Consider the following 23399-nt stretch of genomic DNA (forward strand, 5'->3'; position numbering starts at 1 on the left):
CCTGGTCTGGGAAGATCCCACATGCCTTGGAGCAACTGGGCCCGTGAGCCACAACTACTGAGCCTGCGCGTCTGGAGCCTGTGCTCTGCAACAAGAGAGGCCGCGATAGTGAGAGGCCCGCGCACCGCGATGAAGAGTGGCCCCCGCTTGCCACAACTAGAGAAAGCCCTCGCACAGAAATGAAGACACAACACAGCCAAAAATAAATAAATAAATAAATAAAATTTTAAAAAATTAAGGAATTCCTTTAAAAAAAAATAAAAATAAATTTAAAAAAATTAAACGGACAAAGGGCTTGACAAGGCAATCCACAAAGAAAACATGAGTTCTTAACATGAAATAAAAAGTTTAAATATACTAATAACCAAATATCTATGAAGTAAAATAGAGATTTACCATTTTTTTACTAATAGACTGGCAAATTTTTTTAAATTATAATATCCACAAATTGATTAAATGTGACAAAGCAAGTACTCTCATTTAGAAATATAAACAGCACGTGAGTTCTGCAGAGCAATTTGTAAATGTCCTTTGACCCAGAAGTTCTTTCTACTTCTAGCAACTTATTCTAAGCAAATAACGATGATATACAAGATTTAGCTACAAGGCTCTTCATCACAAAGTTGTTTAAAATGACTAACAAAACAATCTTAAATATTCATCCAGGAACACAGAATCACGGTGAAGCCATCTAACAGAATTGTACACTGAAAAAAATAATAACATATATATATATACACGTATATATATGTAATTATGTATATATATACATATGTATATATATGTATAATTATTGGAAAATGGAACAATATTCATGATTCACTAATAAACAAAGGAAAGGTTATAAAACATCATGCAGTGTATAAACACAATTTATGTTGGGCATGTGCACATAAGATTGAGAGGATATTCACCACAATACTGACTACGGTTATGGGATTCCAAGTGGCTTTTATTCTTTTCTCTGGATTCTAAATCTTCAATAAATAAGAATAACTTTTGCAAAAAACAGTGAATATAACTTCTTAAAAATAACTTCCAAAAAAGGAGACAGCAGCCAATAATATTTTATGTACAAAGCAAGTGACTGTCCCCCAGACCTACTTGGTAAATCAGGCACACAATACAACCAGCCATTCCATCCTCAGATCCCAAGACAGGAATAAGAGTAGATCAGGATGGGCAGAATGCCTAGTCTCACACCACAGTATAACTCTGTGTCCTACTACTCAGGTTGGAAAACACTAGACTTGAACAGCCCACTACAACTTAGGAAATATGAGATGGGATCTCCTCCACTTGTACAACTCCCTCCACATTGCCAAGACAGCAGCTCAAAAAATGGTACGCAGGGTGGGGTGAGAGCTGTCTGCAGTGCAAAAAAATACATGCCAATGTATGCAAAATGGTATGAACCCAGTGGAGAGCAATTTACAATCTTGATAAAAATTATTTTTAAAAAATTATAAATGCACTTATCTTTTAACCCAACAACCTTGGGAATTTATCCAACCTTGTACATATGAGATTATACAAAGAAGCACTGTTTGCAGTGATAATAGCATGGAAACAAATAATATATCCATGAATATGGAGACTGGTTAAGTAAACCATGGTACAGAACACGCTGGCGCTCTAATAAATACGTACATACATACATGTACACACACACACACAAGAATAAGGAAATATTCCAGGTCCTAATACAGAAAGAGAGGAGGAAATACTGTAAAATGAAAAAAGCAAGTACAGAATAGTATATAGAGTATGCTACATTTTGTATAAAAATAGAGAAGAATATATACTTGTGTTTAATTGTATCTGGACACAAGAAATGCATAAAAGAGGTTATTTAAGGGGGCAGGGAAGGAAGCTGACAGTGACAAAAACAGGAGCAAGCCTTTCAATTTGTTCTAAGTTATACTGGTTTACTTTCTGAAGCATGTGAATACGGTACCCATGTCAAACAAAATATCAACAACGACAACACCAATAACAATAATAATAATGAAAAGTTTAAAATGCTTACCAATAAAGCCTTGGTAAGAGGCAAATTTGCCACCACAGAGTGAGAAGCATCAGAGCTGAGCAACAGATTACACAGGAATTCTCTTCTGCCTCCATTGGAAAGAGAGAAGAGGTGAAACCATTTACAGATCACCTACCACAGGAAAGTTTTCTGCATATGTTATCTCATTAATATTCAAATTAACCCTAGTTAAGTATAACCAGCCTCATTTCTGCAAATAAGTAAATGGTGGTACATAGTAAATGGCAAGCCATTAGGTCACGTGTCCAAAGTCACAGGGCTATGACTGAAACTCATGCTCTTACCTGCTGAAACTCTCAAAGAAAAAATATTTAAGTCTCAGTAAAAATAAAAATCCTCTAAGTCAGTCACTCACTCATAACCACACTTCCTTCTGCAGTGTTTCCTCTAAAACTGTTTACACCAGCGGTGCCCAACCTTTTTGGCACCAGGGACCGGTTTTGTGGAAGACAATTTTTCTACGGACTTGGGGTGGGGGATGGTTCAGGCCGTAATGCTAGCGATGGGAAGCGGCAGATGAAGCTTCACTTGCTCGCTGCTCACCTCCTGCTGCGCGGCCCGGTTCCTAACAGGCTGTGGACCAATATCGGTCCGTGGCCTGGGGACTGGGGACCCCTGCTCTACGCTAATAAAAGGATGATCTATATTTTCCAAATGAATGAGCTCCAAAAAAGTTAATTACTGAGAGCATTATCAGATGCATTTTTTTTCCTTCGTTGAGGATTAACTATGAAATGCATGCAAAATCACTGAATAATGAACTTCACAGGAATCGTAAATCATCTTTTGCAGTAAGATGATAAAAAATGATACTACCACGGAGGGAGGGAGGGAGGACAGAAATAGCAACTAACATTTATTGGGCACTTATATATACCAGTCACTGTTCTAAGTGCTTTGAATATAAGGACTCACCTAATTCTCATAAAACCCTATGAAGTAGGTACTATTATTATATTCGTTTTACAGATGAGTAAACTGAGACACAGAAAGTTAAATAACCTGTCCACACAGACTGTCCAAACTCCACTGCCCATACTACTCCCCACCATACAATATTTCCAGGCTGCAACAACTGAGAATGAACAAGAGGACAGCTCTTCTCTAAAAAATCAGTGAATGATTTGTAATCTTATGTATTTAATTGTGTAAGTTGTTTTATTCCAAGAAAAGGAGGCTTCAACTGACTGTCAAATGGATCAATAAGACAAAAAAGATTTAAACCCCCTGATTTCAGAGACTGGGCTACAATCCAAGCCAGAGATGAAACCTACAGAAAGGCAGTAAGGAGTGGGCGTGAAAAGGCAAAGAGCAGTGAGAACAGTATTTCTTTCTCAACTTCATATGTGTTAAGTGAAAAGGTAGCTCCATGGTCATATATCTGGAAAACAGTTGACTGAGTAATATTCAATAGTTTCTTATTTTAGTTCTCCAAAAAAAGGATAAACTAAGCAACATCAAGCGATTCCCAAACTTATCTGACCATGAAATTCTTTACTCACAGAGCACCTTGAGGACAAACCATACTCAGGGAAGCTATTGGACTAAAAGGATATTCAAGAGTTAAAAATCTATCAAACTTGGTGACTAACAGTGCAGGAGAGATGAGTCAAAATAAGCCCCACAAAATGGCTTAGGTAACCAGTGAAGGTGATATGAGAGGGAGGTTAAGATAAAGGGCAGTTTTTTATGGAAAAAGGTGAACTTAGTTCACCTGTTTGACTTAAGAGTTCTGTAAAAAACTGCCAGTTCACAAAACAATTGAAACCAGCATCTCGAAGAGATATTTGTACATCCATATTCATAGCAGCATTATTCACAATAGCCAAAAGGTGGAAGCAACCCAAGTGTCCGTCGATGAACGGACAAACAAAATGTGGTACATACACTGAATAGAATATTATTCAGTTTTAAAAAGGAAGGAAATTCTGACATATACTACAATGTGGATGAACCTTGAGAACATTACATCAAGTGAAATAAGTCAATCACAAAAGGATAAATACTGTGATTCCACTTAAATGAGCTACATAGAGTAGTCAAATTCATAGAGACAGAAAGTAGAATGGTGGTTGCGTAGGGCTGGGGGGAGGGGAGGATGGGGTGGAGGGGTGTTGTTTAATGCGTAGAGAGTTTCAGTTTTGCAAGACGAAAAGCGTTCTGGAGATAGGTTGCACAATGATGTGAATGTACTTAACACTACTGAACTGTAACTTAAAAATGATCCAGATGGTAAATTTTATGTTGTGTATTTTACCACAATTAGAAAAAAATTTTAACTGCCAATTCAAGACGTTGTTAGACATTTGCTGTCTCTATCTGTGTAGAAACCTCTCATCCCACGTGGTCCTGCTAGGACTACAGATCACAGTGTCCTGCCCTGACCCCTACTGATGACCCAGGTCTGACTCATCACTGTCCACCTACGTGACCAAGGGGTGACCCAAGCAAAAGTCCTTTGGAGAGATGTGACAAATGGAAGCCAGAAGAACACCACCTTGGGGTGGCCAGTTGTTCTCTTTTGAGCCATTTGGAGAAAACCTCACTGTGGCAAGAAATGAGACCAATGAAAGAAAAGCAGAACCACGTAGGACTCCTAAAGAGATCATGCTTCGACATCGCTGGAGCTCACGGATTCTCTTCCCCTACCCTTTAGAGGCTCCAGTTATCTGGGCCAATAAATCCCAACACTTTTCCTGTGCAAACCTCCTCCCCCCACAGCTCAAACACCAAAAGAGAATAGGGACATCCAAAAGAAAAGCAATTTCACTGAGCAATACGACCCTTTATAAGAATTTTCTCTCCATAGTTCCTTTGAAATTTTATCTGCAGTATCACGTACTAGAACAGTAGTACACAGTTCCATAATTTAGTAAGTACAATTCCAAATTTAACACAATCTTTCCAGTTGGTAAATACATCATCGTGTTAGGCCAGAATATTTTTATATTTCTGAAGAAACAATAATAATTTTTAAAAAATTATCAATCTAAATCTATACTAGATTATACAGAGAGAGAGATATACAATGCATAAAATAGAAATAAATTTAGAAATACAAGTGTTTCTAAATTATCTGAAGTATAACATAAAAGAACACCTAAGCATTACCCTGAAAACTGAGGTTTTGGAGGAACATTCTAATACTTAAGTCAAAGAACAGGAGAATACACAGATAAGATCTTTTATCTGTGCCTTATTTGAAGAACTTTGCCCTTTCCAAGTTGTTCAACTCAATGCTCCGTAACTATAGGTTCCCTTGGTTTGGTTTTCACTAATAATTGACAAGGTCTAATTTTATTAAATACAAATCTAATCAATAATGTTTATGACTGCCTAGGTAAAATGACTCTTTTGTGAACCAGGAGACATGGAGAAAGGAGCAAATAAAGGGAGAAGGAATGCTGCTAGCTCTGCAGACTTCGTCTGACTTAGGCAAAGAGGAGATCTAAAAAGCTGTCATGCTAGGAATTAATGTCAAACCAGTTTCATATCTGGAATCTTAAAGACTCACAGCATAAGGCTGCAGAGAGATGCCTGAAGCAAAATCTTAAAAGTAAACTGCGCTCCCCAGGGAGTGTAGTTATGAACTTGTTGTCACAAGTCTTTGCAAAGATAAGCTAGCCATGTTGATTTCACTGAAGCAGACCTGACCAATAAAATAACTTCACAACACTGGGAATACTATCCATGTGAAATCTTTACAACCACTAATCAGGAAATGATCCATCTTCTGAAACTGCTCTCTCTGTATAATGAAAGATTAGCAGCCAGCGTTTTAATCATAAGGGGGGGGTGGGGGGGAAGACCCTATTTTACTTGGAAGGGTTTTAAAGGTTCAATGCAGCACACCTGGTAAACACAAAAATGACAAAGCCTGTCTCTTCCCCAGGATTATCTTCCAGCTATATAAGGTGGCTTCCATCTCACACCTCCAGAGCAAATCTTAGAATCTGGCAGCCCAGAATGTTTACAGTGCTCAGGGGAAGATCTAACTGTTAGAAGCACTGCCCAGGCATCCCACAGTCCCCAGGACCATTTATTTGTCAAGAAACCTACAGAACTTACTGTCCTAGAAAACCAACTGGGCAGATTTATGATATATCTGTTAAAATACAGTGTGTGCTTTTTAAATCATGGCATAAATAATACCCAAAATCTTAAAATGTGAATAACTTTCAGACAACAATACCATTTACAGTCTCCTAATGGAAATAATCAGAAAATTCAAAAAAAGAAAAAAAAATGGAGGCACAAAGATGTCTATAACAGGATTATTTATAGTAGGAAAAACAAATAATATATATGCAACAGATTAAAGGGTTAGGTAAACAAACTTTCATTCATCCACACCATGTACCATAAAAAGCTGTCACCTTAAACAAAAGTTATTACCTCATGGGGTAAAATTATGAGAAGTCACTTGGTGAACAAACCAGATTACAGCACTATGTTCTATGATCTCCTTGGAAATTTTTTAACTTATAGTTCCATATATGCATGAAACAAAGTCTGAAACAATAGACACTAAAATATTAACAAAAATGTTTATGAGTGACATCTTAGAATTATTTATTTCTCATTTTCATAAAATGCAAATACGTTATTTCTTTAAAATGTTAAATAAATTTTTAAAGAATTCAGCATTAGCCATAGCAAATTTCTAATGACTGCCTCGTAAGGGCCAATATTAGGCTTACATCCTGACTTCTCTAAAAGTAAATGCAAGAATGGCTAACAGTATTCTATATGAAACTACTTTTTGAACATAGCTTGGATAAATTATCTAAAATTAATTCAAAAATAACTCTTCAGAGAAGCAACTAAAAATGCAAGGGCCTAATGTCTCCAGAAAGGAAACATAATACAGATCAATGGAGATCCCATAAAATATGTATCTTTCTTGTATAAAATTAAAAAGTTACAATTAGTTTTAATTCACAGCCTGAAGCTTTTTAATGACTAAAGAAAAAGGTAAAAGGAAAAGAAGAAATAAAAACCTTTCCCTCCTCAGAGGCCCAAGTCAGGGTTAGCAGATTGTCTGCTTTGAGGCACCCTGTTTCAGTCATAAATACCTTGACCGAATTACTTCCCAGGCTTCATTCCCACGGTGAGAATGTGCTGAGAGCAGGCGCCGCTGCAAGAACAAGACAAAGACAGGTGCATGTGGTATGTGGGCAGGGCCTTGAGTGTGACCAGAGGCAGCAGGCCTGAAGACCAGGCCTCCGGGAGGCTCTGTGAAACCAGGTGGCAGCAGAGGCACCCGGGGGCAGCTGGACTTGAGCAGACTGTAAGAGGGGAGGCATTACAGGCTGTGCAGTTCCCCAAAACCAGTCAAGAGCAGTGCAGCCACGGGGCACAGTGGGTGAGTACAGGGCTTGGGGCTAACTCAAAATCACTTCACCTCTCTGAATCTCAGTTGCCTGAAGTCTCAAATGAAAGTTATACAAGAGAGCACCTTTTTATCTGTAATGACCTCTCAACACTTTGTTTTTGCTGTTCTTAATATAACTGTTACCTCCATTAAGGTCTAATTAGATTAGGGGTGCTATGTCAAGTGGTTTTTCTCTTGACAAAAGGAAAAACACAAAAAAAGAAATGCCAGCCAAACAATCAAATAGGTCTTCCACAAGACAAACCCACAGTTAGTGTCTGTGCCTGGCACTCATGTGATCAATACTACTCTATTACTGACCAGCTGCTCACTAGCAGGCACAAGCTGACTAGGACTAGAAGGATAAATAAGAGGGACTTGGTCCCTGACCTCTGCAAACTCCAGTGTGGCAAGGGCCGAAAACAACAGTTTGCCATCTCTTCTCCCACGAGATACTGCCCTTCATAATATCCAAGGTAATGACTGGACCCTACATAATCCTAATTTCTCTCAGACAATTTCCAAATCTCCTACCCACAAATACATCTTAGACGTCTCAGAACTATTTGAACAAATGGGTACATATTTAGTTACCTAAGTTCTACATCTGACTACCTTCCGTATCATTTATGACTCAATCACAAACTGAGCATGATGCTAAAGTGGTGGCCCACAGAGGTCTTGGGTGAGTCACTAAGTGCTCTGACTCTTAGTTTTCTCCGTTGTAAAACTGGGGAAGGAAGTGTCCCTGGGAGGCTTTGCTTTCTTCAAACTTTTAAAATTATTATAAGATGTTATGGTCATTGTGTAGCTACAAACCCTTAAACAGCACTTACTAGATAATGTCTATAAACTTAGAACTAAATATGCTGGCATTTCATAGCAGACCTGTCTCCATGATCTCTTAAAACCATTAGAGCTATCAGTTCTAACCTAAGAAAAGTAAACAAGACTCCAAGCCAAGAAGGAACTCGTTTGACTGCTTTCCTTGCCTCCCAATAATCAAAGCAATATTCTCAGAAGTGTCTGGCTCCCAAATACCTGTAAATGTCTTAATTCGGCCAAGCATAAGCAGTATTTTCATCTGATTGGTAGCTGCATGGCAATATTCCTCGTTCAATGTTGCCTGACGTTCCATCGATTTTTTTCTTACTGAAATATATCTAGCTACAGAAAAGTGTAAAAAACCATTGATTTTTTAAAGAGGACTAAATAGGTCTCCTCACTGGATCCCTACTATGTGGCAAACACAATGGTAGTGGTTGGATACAAAGGTCAGCCACAGATTAGGAGAGACAACTAAGCGAATTAGTGCAATAATGTGTATACCATTCCATAACGTGTCTGGTTCAAGAATGACACATAAGCCTTTAAAGTATATCAACGAAGGTAATATACTCCAACAACTACACTGGTAGTCTTGAGTTTATAAACAGTTGGGCCTTTTTAAAAATTCATTCCCAGTTGGTTGTTTGATATCTGGAGCACATTTTCCCCCGATACACACTACTATAAATGTGGTTAGGTTTCCAAGCCAACACACAAAAGACCAATTTAACACAAAGTATCTGAAACACTATACAGCTACCCTAGCAAATGAGCAGAAAATATTACTGCAGCCAAAGAGAACCATGAGTGATCCTGTCATCTGAAAGCTGGAGTTTGAGGGAAAGCCAAGTGTACGTTAATAAGGGGTGCAGATGGAGTGGCGAGGAGGTGCCTATAGTTTTAGGGCAACTAAGCTCAGGGATTTTGAGACCAAGGGCCAGGTAAGCCTGGCCTAACTCAAATCCAAGTTCCCCCAGTTAAAAGCTGGGTGCCTTTAAACATGTTATTCAACCATTCTAAGCCTCAGTTTATTAATCTGAATGACTGGCACAGAATAAGCATTCCATAAACAATACTTTACATACATTTTTTTCATTTGCTTGAGATTACACAACTTTCATCTTCCTTGGAATAAAAGTATCCTGAACATATAGCTGGGATTATCAGTCACTATTAGAAAATGTTTGGGGTTTCACATAAAACAAAAACAGATTTTTTTAAGTGTCTAGGCAAGAAATGTACAAAGAAGGGGATTGATGAAAGTGCATTACACATGAGAAAAGGGTAGCATGAACTAAAATGCAGTAACCAGGAAGAGACTGAAGACAGAGGGAAAAGACAGGTATATGATGTATGGAGGATTCTCCTGATCAGAGAAGATATGAGAGGGAATCTCAGGGACTTTCCAGATGACTTACTGGCTGTCTATACAATGAGAAGATGGGAGGATAACAAATAATAACAGTGGCAAACCCTTATAGGATGTTGGTATACGAATATACACACTTGCTCGTTTAATCCTTACAACCCTATAAGGTAGTGGTATTATCCTCATTTTGCAGTTGAGAAAACTGAGGTTGAAAAACTTGCTAGTAAAATAAACTCAGCTTGTAAAATAAAGCAGGATTCAAACCCACAGATGCTGGTTCCAGATTTGGGAGTCCAAACCACTATCTTATACTGATGCTTTTGTAGTAGTGGGAACCCAGCTATTTGCATAAGTGGGCTTCCTGCATCAGAAGTTCATAACTTGAATAATATGTATCTATAAAGTCCCCACTTATAAACACATAAACGTTACATAACATTACATTTACAGACTTTCTGGCAATGTTCAATATTTGGGATGGGGGTGGGTAACTAACATTTATTAAATGCTACTGAATCTCAGGCACTGTCTGAAGCAGTGTTCTACCTCATTTAACCTTCACAAAACCACCTTGGTGATAGGTTCTATTAAATCCACTTTACAGTTGAGAAAAACTGAGGATCAATTATGAGCCCAAAATCACAGAGCTAGTGTCAGAGGAAAGCCTAAGACCGGCTCCTCCTGGTTCTAAGTCCAGAGTGCTTTTCATAACACATCTAGTATACTCAGATCCAAACAGGTAATCGTGGGACATGTTACATAATAACCAGGTAATATAAAATAACAGTAAATCAAGTTCGATATTAAAATGTCAAAGATATTTCACAGGAAAATACTATATTATCTTTAGGACAGCTAAATTAACCCAATTACCCGTCTCACCTCCCACCCCCTCATCCCTGTCAAAAAAAAAAAAAAATTCCTTTCAGATCCTCTTTATTACTTAGCACCTAACAATATCAAATACAACATAGGTGGCTCGAGACACTTCTCCAAAAGCCTAAAACTGCTTCAGAAGCATTAGGTTGGAAAACAGGATAGGAACGCGTTCCATGGGTTCTCATTTAAATGCCAATGTCAGAAATAAAAGGGAGGGGGGACAACTAACAAGACAATAGAAAGAAGGCTTTTTTAAGAGTTGAAGGGTTTTCCAATGAGATCTCAGTAAAGCTGGGGGACAGTGGAAGAGTAGAAAGTTTTTTGTTTTGTTTTGTTTTTGTTTTGTTTTTAATGAGAGTGCTGCAAATTTGACTTCCAGCTCTGCCATTTATTAGCTTTGTTTGCTCATCTGGAAAATGATGCCATTAAGATCCAACTCTCTGGCTATTAAAAGATTAAATTAAATATCAAATACAAAGCATGTAAACAGCTGACGTAGTAAAAGCTGCCTAATCTTGAGTCTCATCCTCTTGCTCCCTCTCCTTCCCATTTGACAAGATGTGCTACACACCCCACAAACCTGGGAGCTACCCCAAGCACAAGTTCACCAAAAGATTGAGAAAGTGCTTTTCTCATTTTCCACCAAACCCACATCATGATTCCCATATTGCCCCAGAGCCTTTTTGCCTGCTTCTTTCAAGATATTTACCATCTTGGTGTCACCTCAGGTTGGGTAAACCAAGGGCCTAGTATTTATTATTTAAATTTCTATTTCTCACCAAGATATAAGTTGGGGCTACTCATATAAATATATAAGACTTACACAACAGAACCATTCATTAAAAGGAGGACTTAATACATGTGAAAAGTGATCTGGTGGGAGACTGAGGCAGGGAGATCACTGTAAGAAAAATGAATAGCAACCTAAAATAAGCAAATAACTTGGCCTCGAGTTTTCAGGCAAGGAAACATTATGATTTACAGAACAGTCTTTCTCTTTTTCTTTTTTATAAAAGGAAACATATCAATTCCTGAAGAGGAACATCAAAAATTTGCCTTAACTTATTTATTTAAGCCACTGACAGGACGAAGAATACCACCATAGTCTTCCAAAATACTTGGTGATCATTCACAAAACTGTACTACTTTATATAAGAATCAAGGATTTAATCTGGCCAAACTCCTTCTAGTAAAAATGTTCCCACTTCGAACCTCTACAAATTGTCTACACAGGATTTAGCATCTACTCAATAATAACCCATGTATCTTCTGTGAAAGGGGATATTACAATGAATAAGTCCCTGTCCTCAAGAACCTTGGGACTGCACAGTGGAGGGAAGTCTACAAAGGAACTGAAGCACAAGGCAGAACACAATGCCCTAGAAAAGAGGACCACACACCACTGAAGCACTAAGTATACACATGCCTCTTGTTGGGGGTTGGGGCGGAGAGAACAGGGACATCTGAAGGGGCCTTGAAAGTTACAGAATTGTGACAGATAGAGAGCATGAGGCACGGGCAAAGTCCGTGGAGGAGGAGGAGGAGGCAGAAAAATATGAGGAATGTCTGAGGCACAAATGCAAAATAGTGAACAATCTATTTTGGCACAGAAGAAGAGAAATGGGAGAATAAGCTGAAAAGTTGAAATCTTATGACAAGGAGCCTGGAATACTACAGTAAGGTGGAATTTGGACTGTTTTCTGCAGGCAACGCAGGGCTTCCAAAGGCTGCGGTCAGGGAAATTCTGTGACCTGAGTCAAGCTGCAGGAAGATTATCCAGCGTCTGGATGGAGGACAGACTGGAGGGAAAGGCTGGAAGCAGGGAGACTAGGCTGGAGATTACTGTGACCCCCCAGGTAAAGAAAAGCTAGGTCAGAGGCAGGGAATGGCGAGAAGACAAAGAAGCCACACACTGAGAGGGAGCACTCAGAGGGCCTGGCAGACTGCTGGATTGGGGGGCGGAGGTGGCACGGGAGGGACGCAGCAGGGTGAGAAACCAAGATGACCTAAGGCAGGGGTCAGCAAACTTGGGCCCACATGCCAAATCTGGCCTCTTGCCTGTTTTGTACAGCCAAGAAGCTGTACAAATTTTTACATTTTTAAGTGGTTGGGAAAAAAATAATATTTTGTGACAAGTGGAAACTCGAATGTCAACGTCCGTACGTAAAGTTCTCCTGGAACACAGCCACACTTGTTGGTTTACATGTTGTCAATGCCTGCTTTAGTTCTGCAGTGGCAGAACTGTGGAGTTGTCACAGAGTGGCATGATCCTCAAAGCCGAAAATATTTACTGTCTTCCTCTCTACAGGAAAAGTTTTCTGACCACTGGTTTTGAGGGTGGTGAACAGAGATAGTACTAAGAAGAACAGAGGAATCATCCACTGGGTTGGCTGGGTCAGAAAAAGAGATGATATTAATTCTGGAGCAGTTAAATGGGAGGTGTCAACAAGACATGCAGGTAAGGGAGCCCAGAATGAAATGGAAAGATCATCCCACCGTGGGGCCTAGGCGCCTGCTGCTCCCTGCCTGGTACTCTTCCTCCAGGTCATGGCATGAGCTGGCTCCTGCTCATCATCCATCCTTCAGGTCTGAGCCCAAATGTCATTTCCTGAGAGGCAGCCCCTCTCTCACCCACCTAAGCACTCTCTACCCATTACCGTACTGAATTTTCTTTATCGCACGTAACGGCACCTATTTATCGCCATGTTTAACATCTTAGAATGTTGGCTCCTTAAGAACAGGGCCCTGCCTCTTGTTCCCCACTGTGTCCCCAGTGCCTTGGCCAGTGCCTAAAGCTGCTCAGCCGGTATCTGGGGAGGTAGGGAGCGGAGAAGAAGGAATATGAATAAAAGGGACAACTGGAGCACAGGTGAAAGCAGGTCATCTGCACAGTTCTAGGAATAAATAAGATCTGCCGTTCTCAGAACCTTTAGGAAAGTCTGTATCGGGGGCAGGCGAGAGAGGAGAGGAAGAGAAGACACCAAAGAGAAGAGAGCAAAGACACAGACAGAAAGGAGAGAAGTATTGTGTCTCAGAAGCCAGACAGCAGTGGGGTGTGGGACATCTTTCAGAAAGGGGGTGTTTAGCAGCATCAAATGCTTTAGATAACAAGTGCAGAAAAAAGGCCTAAGTGTGACAGCAAAAAGTCACTGGTGACCTCAAAGAATAAGTCTCAAGTGTGTGGAGGTGGCAGTCAGGTTGCAAAGGGTTGAAGAATGAGTGAGTGGGAGGAAGTAAGGCTTTCAAGGCATTTGGCGGCAGAGTCGGCAGAGGTGCTCCGGGTGTGGTTGGGGGTGGGGGGGATCCTTCTGTTTTTCATACAGTGACTCAAGTCTGACCTCACCAGCCTGCCTCTCGGTCCTCACTGCTCCAGCTGCAGTGTTGGTTCCACCTCAGATCCTTTGCACACGCTGTGAGCCCGCGCTAGCAGGCCCCTCACTCTCTTAGCCCAGCTAACTCCTTCACCCTTCAGATTCCAACGTAAAAAAAAAAATGTATCACAAAGACCCCCTCTTCTTACTGCCCCCCACCTCTGCTTTATACCAAACTAAGACATCTCTCCAGGTACTCAGCATAATTAAAACAAACAGTTGAATAACTGTTGAATTATTGTGTCTTCCAGTAGCAAGGAAGCTTCTGAGGGCAGAAACCAGGCCCATCTTGTTCTCACATAATATGCAATCTACAGATAATTGTTACATAATGGAATGAACATGAAACCTGAGAGCATTTTTATCTCAGCCAGTTTGTGCATCCCAAGTGGCCTACTTCCCAAATCCACATCAAGTAGGCTTACAATTTACGTTCAGGCCAGTCTGGCTTCCTCTGACCTCCCCTTCCTACTTCTGACCAACTGAGTGAAGGTCATTCTAAACAAGTAAAAAGATGGGGTGTTTTGGAGATAACACCAAACATCAAATGCTTTTCCCAATTAGGTAACTGATATACAGTGATTAGCAGACCTGCCTAAGGTTTTACAGATGGCTTTACCAGAACAAAATCATTCAGAATATTAAATTTAGGCATTAAGCATCTTCCTTTTTTAAGTCTGTACTTTGTGAATTAGCCCTAAAATGGGTTTGCAGGTGTACCTGGCAAAACATCCAAACATCCAGTGCACTTCTTTGCTGTATGAGTCACATCTGTCTGCCTCCCTGTTGATCCATTAAACTAGTTTAATAACAAGATTTTTCACTCGGAAAATATACATTTGGCAGATTGTTTTCTCCCTATTTTTCTTCTGTCTTTTCTCTCACCATGACATAAAAGATTATTTTAAATTCTACTAATTGAAAAAAATTGCTATAAATTACAGCCTTGCTACAGTTGAGATTAACTGTGCAAATACGCCTGCAGATATAATTGTGCTTAACTGAATGAACTGTTGTCAGTTCTAATACCCTTAAGCCCTTTGAAACACCATTAAAAACAAGAGTTGCATTAATCACAAATTGTTCTTATCTATTTCCACTTTATACATTCGAACTTGTCTGAATTAATGTACCTGAAATTAATAGACCTAAATTTATTCTTTTAAATACCTACAGGTCAGCCTGTTCACCATTTGAGCTGGACTTCCCTACCTACTGCACCCCCCCCCACCCAATAAAAATTAGGGAGTTCTACTGTTATTTTCCTTCTCAAATAGGAAGACAAGGAAAAGAGACAGCTAACGTCTTTGGTATCAAAGCACATGTGATGAGACTATCATCAAGAGCTCTTTTCCAACGACATGACAACTACTGTTCTTGAGAATATGAATAAATGCAACATAAACATTACTGAGAAAGAACTACAGATATATTCGAAATATGATTAGGAGGAAGGACCAACTTTCTGTACAATTTTATATTTGGGGTAAGTCTTGTTTTAGGAAAATGCAACACATACATGGAAAAAGAAACTAATAAAACAGCATTCAGAGGAAACAACATATATTTAAGAGTTCTCTTACACTTTTATAATTCCTTAAACAGCAAAACTCCATAGCATGTTATCTGATTTATAAGTTTTTTTTTTTTTAAATCTGTTTTCTTTTTTTTTTTTAATTTATTTATTTATGGCTGTGTTGGGTCTTCGTTTCTGTGCGAGGGCTTTCTCTAGTTGTGGCAAGTGGGGGCCACTCTTCATCGCGGTGCGCGGGCCTCTCACTATCGCGGCCTCTCTTGTTGCAGAGCATGGGCTCCAGACGCGCAGGCTCAGTAATTGTGGCGCATGGGCTCAGCTGCTCCATGGCATGTGGGATCCTCCCAGACCAGGGCTCGAACCCGTGTCCCCTGCATTGGCAGGCAGATTCTTAACCACTGCGCCACCAGGGAAGCCCAAGATTTTAAATTTCCACACAACTCTGAAGACACCATTTTACAAACAGGTATGCCTGTGCCTTTCTGCCAACAGCTCACCACTCGCTAAGTAAACTGAATCAGGGAGAGCAACACAGTATTTTTATATTGACTTTCCCGGGAAGCCTAGTACATTCCTACCAAATTATATACCTTGGATGGCATTTAAAGTTAAATTAAAAACAACTTTGTTTCTCATTTTTTCTTAAAAATAACTTATCTACCACCTTGGTGCGGTCTGTATACTAAACTCTTCTAGATTTGAGAAACTGCCTTCTTTAGGTGCCTAAATGTTTTTGACTTATCCATTTCTAACTGAAGCCTTTGTAATATAGAATGTATCAGCTACTCTGTTTTGCATTTAGTGGGTCACACTTCCCTACCATCTTAAAGCATTCCGAATATAATTTGAGCTCTTTGTTTTAACACAAAGCATATTCACCAATAAGAAGGAGGAAAAAAAAAAAAAGAGAGCACGCGCTAACAAATGTTTAGCTCACAACATGTACCTGGCACCATTCCAAAATCTTTAGGTGTATTTAGGTGTAGTCACTCAATCCTCAAAACAATCTTAGAGGTAGGTACTATCTTATCTTCATTTTATGGATAAGGAAACAGTCATAACTTGCTCACGTTCTTACAGCTAGGATCAAACCAACAGTCCAGCTCCAGAGCTTCCAAAAACACAGATTATGAAAAACAAGACTAAAATACAGTAAATCAGTCTGTGTACCATCTAGAGGCATAATTTAGTTGACCTGATTTAGTCCCCCGCACCACCCCAACTGGTGGGCTCCAGCTGTTATCCCCTTCTCCGCAGATAGCCACAGCTCCCCTTTTTAAGTTTTGCAGAGGCAGCCTCCTCTTGCAGATCTCTCCAATCACTTTCCCTGGAGAGTGAAAGCTCCTTCTGTGAAGCAAAGACTCCTCACTGGGTTTTCCCGCTGCAGAAAACCTCTTCTTCAAGCCTATCCTGTCACAATCCTGACAGCAGCTTCTTACTCCACCCCCACCTCTGCACAACACTTGCACACCTCCCAAGCCCTCAGGTTGCCCTTTTCTGCTAGAGTCCAGAACTATCTGGCCTCATTTCCATTATGCTCCACAACTTGACCTCTTCTCTTCTTAATGGACTGGTCATTATCAACACCAATTACTGTACTGTACTGTACTGTGAAAGTGACACCTTCAATACACTAGGGTATTTACAATGGCATTCGCCCCTCCACTAAATGGCCCCACCCAAGGTGCTTCACTTTTTGAGTTATGGCTCTGTTTTTCATAAACCTCTCCTCATTCACTTCCAAAATAAAAATTAACACTGCCTGCCTCAGAGAATGTGCCTTCCTGTATTCATCCTCTTAACAATTCCCATCTCTTGCATTTTTTGTATTCAACCTCCTATTAACTTGAAAACCAGTTAGGTAGATTGTCTACAAATCCTTTATAAATTAAAAGCAAACCAAAAATAAGTTTTACTCTACCATAAGGAAAGCATATATAGACTTCATGACATCTATTTTGGCTCTAAGCATTTTCTATTTCTAGTAGTCTTCTGAACAGTTGATAAGTGGTGGATAAGTAAGGAATATTTTCTGTGCTGGGGAGGATGAAGAGTTGCACAATGGTCAAATGAAGCTGACCCTTTATAGAACTGTCAGTGCTTCACAGCTGTTTCATTTTCTAATGATGTTATTCTTGAGCTCAAAAACTGTGAATGGCTTCCCATCTTCCCTGTTCATTCATTCAACACAGGTCACAGTCCCTGACCTCACACTGCTCACAGACTTGTGCAGTCTTCACAGCCTGGCCCCATCCTGAATGTCCAGCCCTACCTCCTTCTGCTGCCTCTCAGGACCCTTCTCTAGTCACAGTGGCTGCCGTGTATAACCTGCAACTGAGAAACTCTGAACAGGCTCAAGGGTCTTCCACTAGACTGTAAATTCTATAAAAGCAGGATTTTTGCCTCTTTTGTTCTGTTTATTCACTCCCTGAGACTCATAGCAGGAGCTCAAAAAGTATTTACCGAATGAATAAATGAATGAACAAAGTGCTGTGTGAATATTACTGGTAAGTAAATTCAGTTACCACAGATTAAAAATATCTGAACAAAGACCAGCTCTGTCTTCTGCCTAGAGCAGACTTAAAGAAATCTTCGTTTTACTCTAAAGCAGGTCTTGCCTCAGGATCGGCAGTTTACTCACAGAGCACCAAGGAAAAAATGTGTGCCCACTGCCAGCTGTTAAGAATCACAGATCTTAAAACCTCAGAAGTAAATATACCACAGAAATGAACTTAAAGTTTTATGCTTTCTTGTTGCCTCAAACTGCCAAAAAAGCTCGTGCATTTCAGAGGAAAGAATACTCACAGGAAGTAGTTTCCTGCCCCAGAAACCGGGTCATTTCAACATGGCAGCTGTTTAAAACCCCATGTTACCATAGGGTTTTCGGGACAGGAAGCAATAGTGGCACACCTAGCTGAATTCAGGGGAGAGCAAGAAGCAGAGAGAAAACAACATGCCAAACAAGAACACGGCTTGGAGGTTAGCCTGCAAAGTATAAAAATAGTGAACCAATTCTTCTAATGTCTCCTATAATGTAACTGCCCGTACATCATATTTATTAGAAAAGAGAAAATGAAGGGCATAGAAACGAACAGCACCTTTCTTGGTCACTACTGCCGCTTTTTTCATCGTTAACTCTTCTTCCAATATAAATGACTCTAACAGAAAAGAAATTGCTAAGAACGTGATTGTCCTTAAATGGAAAAGGGAGTAGACCATGGATGACTTTTCTCCTCTACTTTCTACTTTCCTCTATGTTCTAATTTTTTTACGAGTTTTCCCTCATTATAGTGAGAAAATAATCCTTATGTTTAAAAAAATACAGTTAAAAAATTTATGTTCTAATAATAACATAACTACATTAAATAATTCCTCTACCCAAAAAAATGAATAACAAAGAATTCAGTAACATCAAACCATCCAATCTTGGCATTCAACATACTGCCTCAACCCCTTTCCTCCTCAACGACCAGTATATATAACAATTCATCTATTTTTAAAAAATCATGTCTTACAGAGAACAGACTTGCGGTTGCCAAGGGGGAGGGGGATGGGGGAGGGAAGGACTGGGAGTTTAGAATTAGCAGATGTAAACTACTATATATAGCATGGATAAACAACAAGGTCCTACTGTATAGCACAGGGAACTATATTCAATATCCTGTGATAATCCATAATGGAAAAGAATATAAAAAAGCATGTCTCTATGTGTATCACTGAGTCACTTTGCTGCACAGCAGAGATTGGCACAGCACTGTAGATCAACTATACTTCAATTAAAAAAAAAATGTCTTCACAATAGTTATAATTTGCATAGCACTTCAGTTTCCATCCATTATTTAGCTAATTTTTCCCAACAGCTTCGTGAGACGGCCAAGATAGATATTTTTATTTTCATTTTACAGATGAAGAAAATAGGGGCCTGAAGTGAAGCAGCTTGCCATGACAGAAGCCAGGATCTTCTTGTTACCCACCTGGCATTCCAAAACAGGATTTCTCAAGACCAGCACTACTGACATTTTGAGCCAAATAATTCTTTGCTGTAGGCGGCTGCACCATGCATTGTAGGATGTTGAGCAGCATCCTTGGCCTCTACCCACTGGATGCCAGTAACACTGCCTCCTCTCAACCCTGCCCCCCCCCCAGAGTTCTAACAATCAAAAATGTCTCCATAAACCTCAAATATCTCCTTGGGTGCACAATCATACCCAGCTGAGGAACACTGGTCTAAAAGAATCTGCGAGGTTCTTTCTGGCATCTTTATTCTATGATAAGGCTCCACAGAACACTGGACCACCATAAGTCAGACCATCAGATGCTGCTTGCTCAGCAAGATTCAGTAATTAATCAATTCCCTATCCACTTAAAACAATTTTTTAAAATGTGGAAATGAACAAGAAAAACTTCCTTGTAAATACTCACATCTCAGATGATAAATCTAAAAGCATATGACCCCATTAGAACATAATAAGTATATACATAATAAAGATATATAAAATAATGTGTGTGGGGGGAGGAAACACTCAACAAAGGAGTCAGAAAACAGACCTTGGTCCTTGTTAATAAACCTTATAAATGGGCTTCCCTGGTGGCGCGGTGGTTGAGAGCCTGCCTGCCGGTGAAGGGGACACGGGTTCGAGCCCTGGTCTGGGAAGATCCCGCGTACCGCGGAGCAACTAGGCCCGTGAGCCACAATTACTGAGCCTGCGCGTCTGGAGCCTGTGCTCCGCAACGAGAGGCTGCGATAGTGAGAGGCCCGCGCACCGCAATGAAGAGTGGCCCCCACTTGCCGCAAATGGAGAAGGCCCTCGCACAGAGGCGAAGACCCAACACAGCCATAAATAAATAAAATTTAAAGTAATAAGGAGGTACCACTTTAAAAAAAAAAAAAAACTTATTAATGCAGTTGTACCTTAGTGTCCACTCTATTAAAATGGGTATAAACCTATACATTCTCAATACTTGCTTCAGCTGAGTTTCTGTCCAAATATATGTGTTACTTCCAGCTACTCAGAAGAAACTGAGTGATAACTTCAAAACATTATTAGAATCTGTGGTCTGCAGCTGAAACCACTAGTGTTTGTGAACCCAGAATCTAAACTGGCAGACCTCACTATCCCATTTAAAAGCACTCAGCTTAAATTTCTTCATGCCATTTAATGAGTCTCTTTTCCTGCAAAAGCAACTTTGCCCTCAAAATTCCTTACTTTCTACCAGCTTTTTAGCAAATGCTTGAATTGAAAACATTTTGCAAGCTAATTCCCCTTAACAACTTACATCTGTAAAAGGTAGATACCAATTGATCAGAAAGATAATTACAAGTACATATAGAGCATTAGCCAAATTGATATTAAGACTGACTAAATTACAACAAATTAAAATGTAGTTATATTTTGGGAAATGTTTGAATTATTTTATCTATGTATGTATTATTTATTCACCCTCTATCATCACTTCCCAATAATAATAAGCAATTAGTATACTGTGGAATAGGGAAACTAAACTGGCTTTATTCAACATGGAGTGTCACACTGCAATCCTAGTATTAAAAAAATACATTTTTGTAGCTATTTAGAGAAACTAAGGTACGGTGTAAGTGCTTAGTTAATATGATATGCAAAGTTAAGAGGTTGTGACTATTCCTATTCATAACGTCCACAATCATGCAGGTATGATGTACTTGCGTCTTTAAATGTGATCTGGATCTATACATAGGAGACATTTTCTCCATATTACAATGCATATTGTACCCAAAGTGTCTGGTACCCTTGTAGCCTCCATTAACCTTCACCACAAAGTACAAAAGAACACATTGATCCTTCAATAAAAACGACTGCCTGGTCTTGAAAAACATCAGTCACCCAAAGCAAAACCCAGAAACAACACTAAATGGAGTTTTGGAAAGCGAGGAACAAAAATGTAATCAATATAAAATGTTCATCTTAAAATTTTTTTCCACTGTGTAAATGCCCATAACTCAAATCTTTTTTCTAAAAAAAAAAAAAAAAGCCAACAAACACTCCATGATCATATCTAGTTGTTTCTGCATTATACTCATCAGTTAACTATGTCAGGTTTTTAATGCTTTCCTCCCCGCAAAAAAAGTAATAACAATTTTATACAGCTGTAAACTCCTGCCACTGAGAAAAAAGCCCTGGACTCTTAAAAAAAAAAAAAAAAAGTCAACAGCATGTATCCAACCAGGGGCATAAGACAGCTCACAGCCACGTATTAAGAGAAGTGGCACGGAGGACTGGATCCTCTTTCCCATGGACACACAAGAATTCGCAAAGAATATACAATCCAAAAAACAAAAAAATGTGCACAAACACCTGACAATAATCATACCCTTTATCTAGTCCCCTAGAGAAGTTCCTCGGTAAACACACATCCAAGGCGCCCACATCCCTGGAACCTAGGGGAGTGACTTGAGAGGGGTGTTTACTAGTCCTGCTAAAGCGACCTCTCCCTCTGATGCTTGGCGACCGCGTGCGGATGGGGTCTGAGGAATTACACATGGAGCCAGAGACCAGCCCCAGTGTCGGTTAACTAGTCCCTTTACACTAGGACTCGCAATTCCCCGAGTGGCTCGCTCTCACTGTTCCTCTTCCTTGGCCATCTCGCCCAGTGAGCGTCTTTCATACTTTTCGCCCGCTACCTGGGGCCAGGGTCCCAACAGAACCTAAAAGGAAAGGGGGCGTCTCCTGAGTCCCCAGACGCCCCCCTGCCCCAGACAGGGCCCCAAATCCCAGAAACTTTCCCTCGCTGAGATGGCAAAGAAGTCAAATGGCTAAGACCCTCAGCATCCGTCCTGAGGCCTGAAAAATCCTCCTTCCGCTCCCCGGCAATTCTGTCAGAGGGCTGGCGGTCAAGTTCTCGGTGCAACAGCGAGGGACGTCAAACCTCAAGCCCGCGCCTGTATCTCAGGGTGGTATAAACAGGATGTCAGCGCGTCCCAGGCTTGTTTATGAAAACTTGGTGTGCGCTCTGGGGGAGGGGGCAGCGAGCCTTAACCTTTCCCCTTCGGGCCTGGGGCCCCCGGCCCCTGACCTCCCGGCACCGGCCGGCTCCGCTCAGCTGGAAATCCCCCGCCTTCCCCGCCCGCCCCCGCTCGCCCCCACCCTGCCCTGGCCCGGCTCGGCCCCCAGGTCCAGAGCCGCGCTCGAGGAGCGGCCCCGGGTACGCGACGCGCGAGGCCCCAGAGCGGCGGCCGCGTCTCCCGCCAGCGCCGGGCTCCGCGCCCCTAGCCTCCGGGCGCCGCAGGCTTCTCTACCTCCACTCGGTGACACTCACCACTTCCGTGTGTGCCTGGGCCGGGGGGCTCCGGGTCACTGCGCGGGTCAGGGTCGGGCGGCCCGCTCCCTAAGCGGCCAGCCCCCCAGAGCCCCAGCGTACACGCGCCGGGGGCTGAGGAGGGGGCGCGGGGTGGGCTACCAGGGCTGGGGCGCTGGGCTCGGCAGTCAGCGGCTGCTAGCTACTCCGCGGCCGCCGCGGCCTGCGCTACCCGCCTCCCGCCTCGCCCCGCGGCTGGCCCCACCTACCACCCCGCGGCCGGCCCCGCCTACCACCCCGCGGCCGGTCCCGCCTCCTCGTGACGTCACGCGCGGCTGCCCCCCGGAAAGGGGGGCGGGGACCGCGGTGAAGGCGGAGGCGGCGGCACCGCCTCCGCGCAGGACCCAGCGCCTCTAGCCTTCGCGCCCCGCCCCCATGCGGCTTCGCTCACTCCTCCGCCCCTCACTCGCTTCTTTTCACCACGTATTCTAGAAACACCAATACAAGAAGAGAGATCTTCGAGCACAGAAAGTGAAATTGTCAGGATTTGGCCATAGGTTTACCCGTCTCGAATTTGGAGTGCCCTTCACCACATCTTTGTGCACTGCGATGCATTTCTCACAGTCTTCTGCCCCTTGTTGCCACCGAGCAAGAGGTGAGCTTGTGAAGCATAAGAGTAACAGCAACTTAAGAAATTAACCTTCCAACGTTAACAGGTTACT

At 41.3% G+C, this 23399-nt stretch overlaps 1 protein-coding gene across 3 annotated transcripts in view; it reads right to left on the minus strand.

Moving 5' to 3' along the window:
* JAK1 (Janus kinase 1) overlaps positions 1 to 22942 on the minus strand; it is a 146763-nt gene extending 123821 nt beyond the window's left edge. For 2 of the 3 annotated variants that reach the window (XM_057527384.1, XM_057527376.1), the window contains exon 1: positions 22699 to 22942. Coding sequence is in view for 1 of the 3 variants with exons in the window: in XM_007164328.2 (XP_007164390.2) it covers positions 2030 to 2079 (50 nt within the window). In the remaining 2 variants the exon portion in view is untranslated. Of the gene's footprint in view, positions 1 to 2029; positions 2095 to 22698 lie in introns of those variants that run through there. The other variant, XM_007164328.2, reaches the window with a different exon arrangement.
* Positions 22943 to 23399: the final 457 nt, after the last annotated feature.

Source organism: Balaenoptera acutorostrata, chromosome 1, assembly GCF_949987535.1.
Source record: "Balaenoptera acutorostrata chromosome 1, mBalAcu1.1, whole genome shotgun sequence".
Lineage (NCBI taxonomy): Eukaryota > Metazoa > Chordata > Mammalia > Artiodactyla > Balaenopteridae > Balaenoptera > Balaenoptera acutorostrata.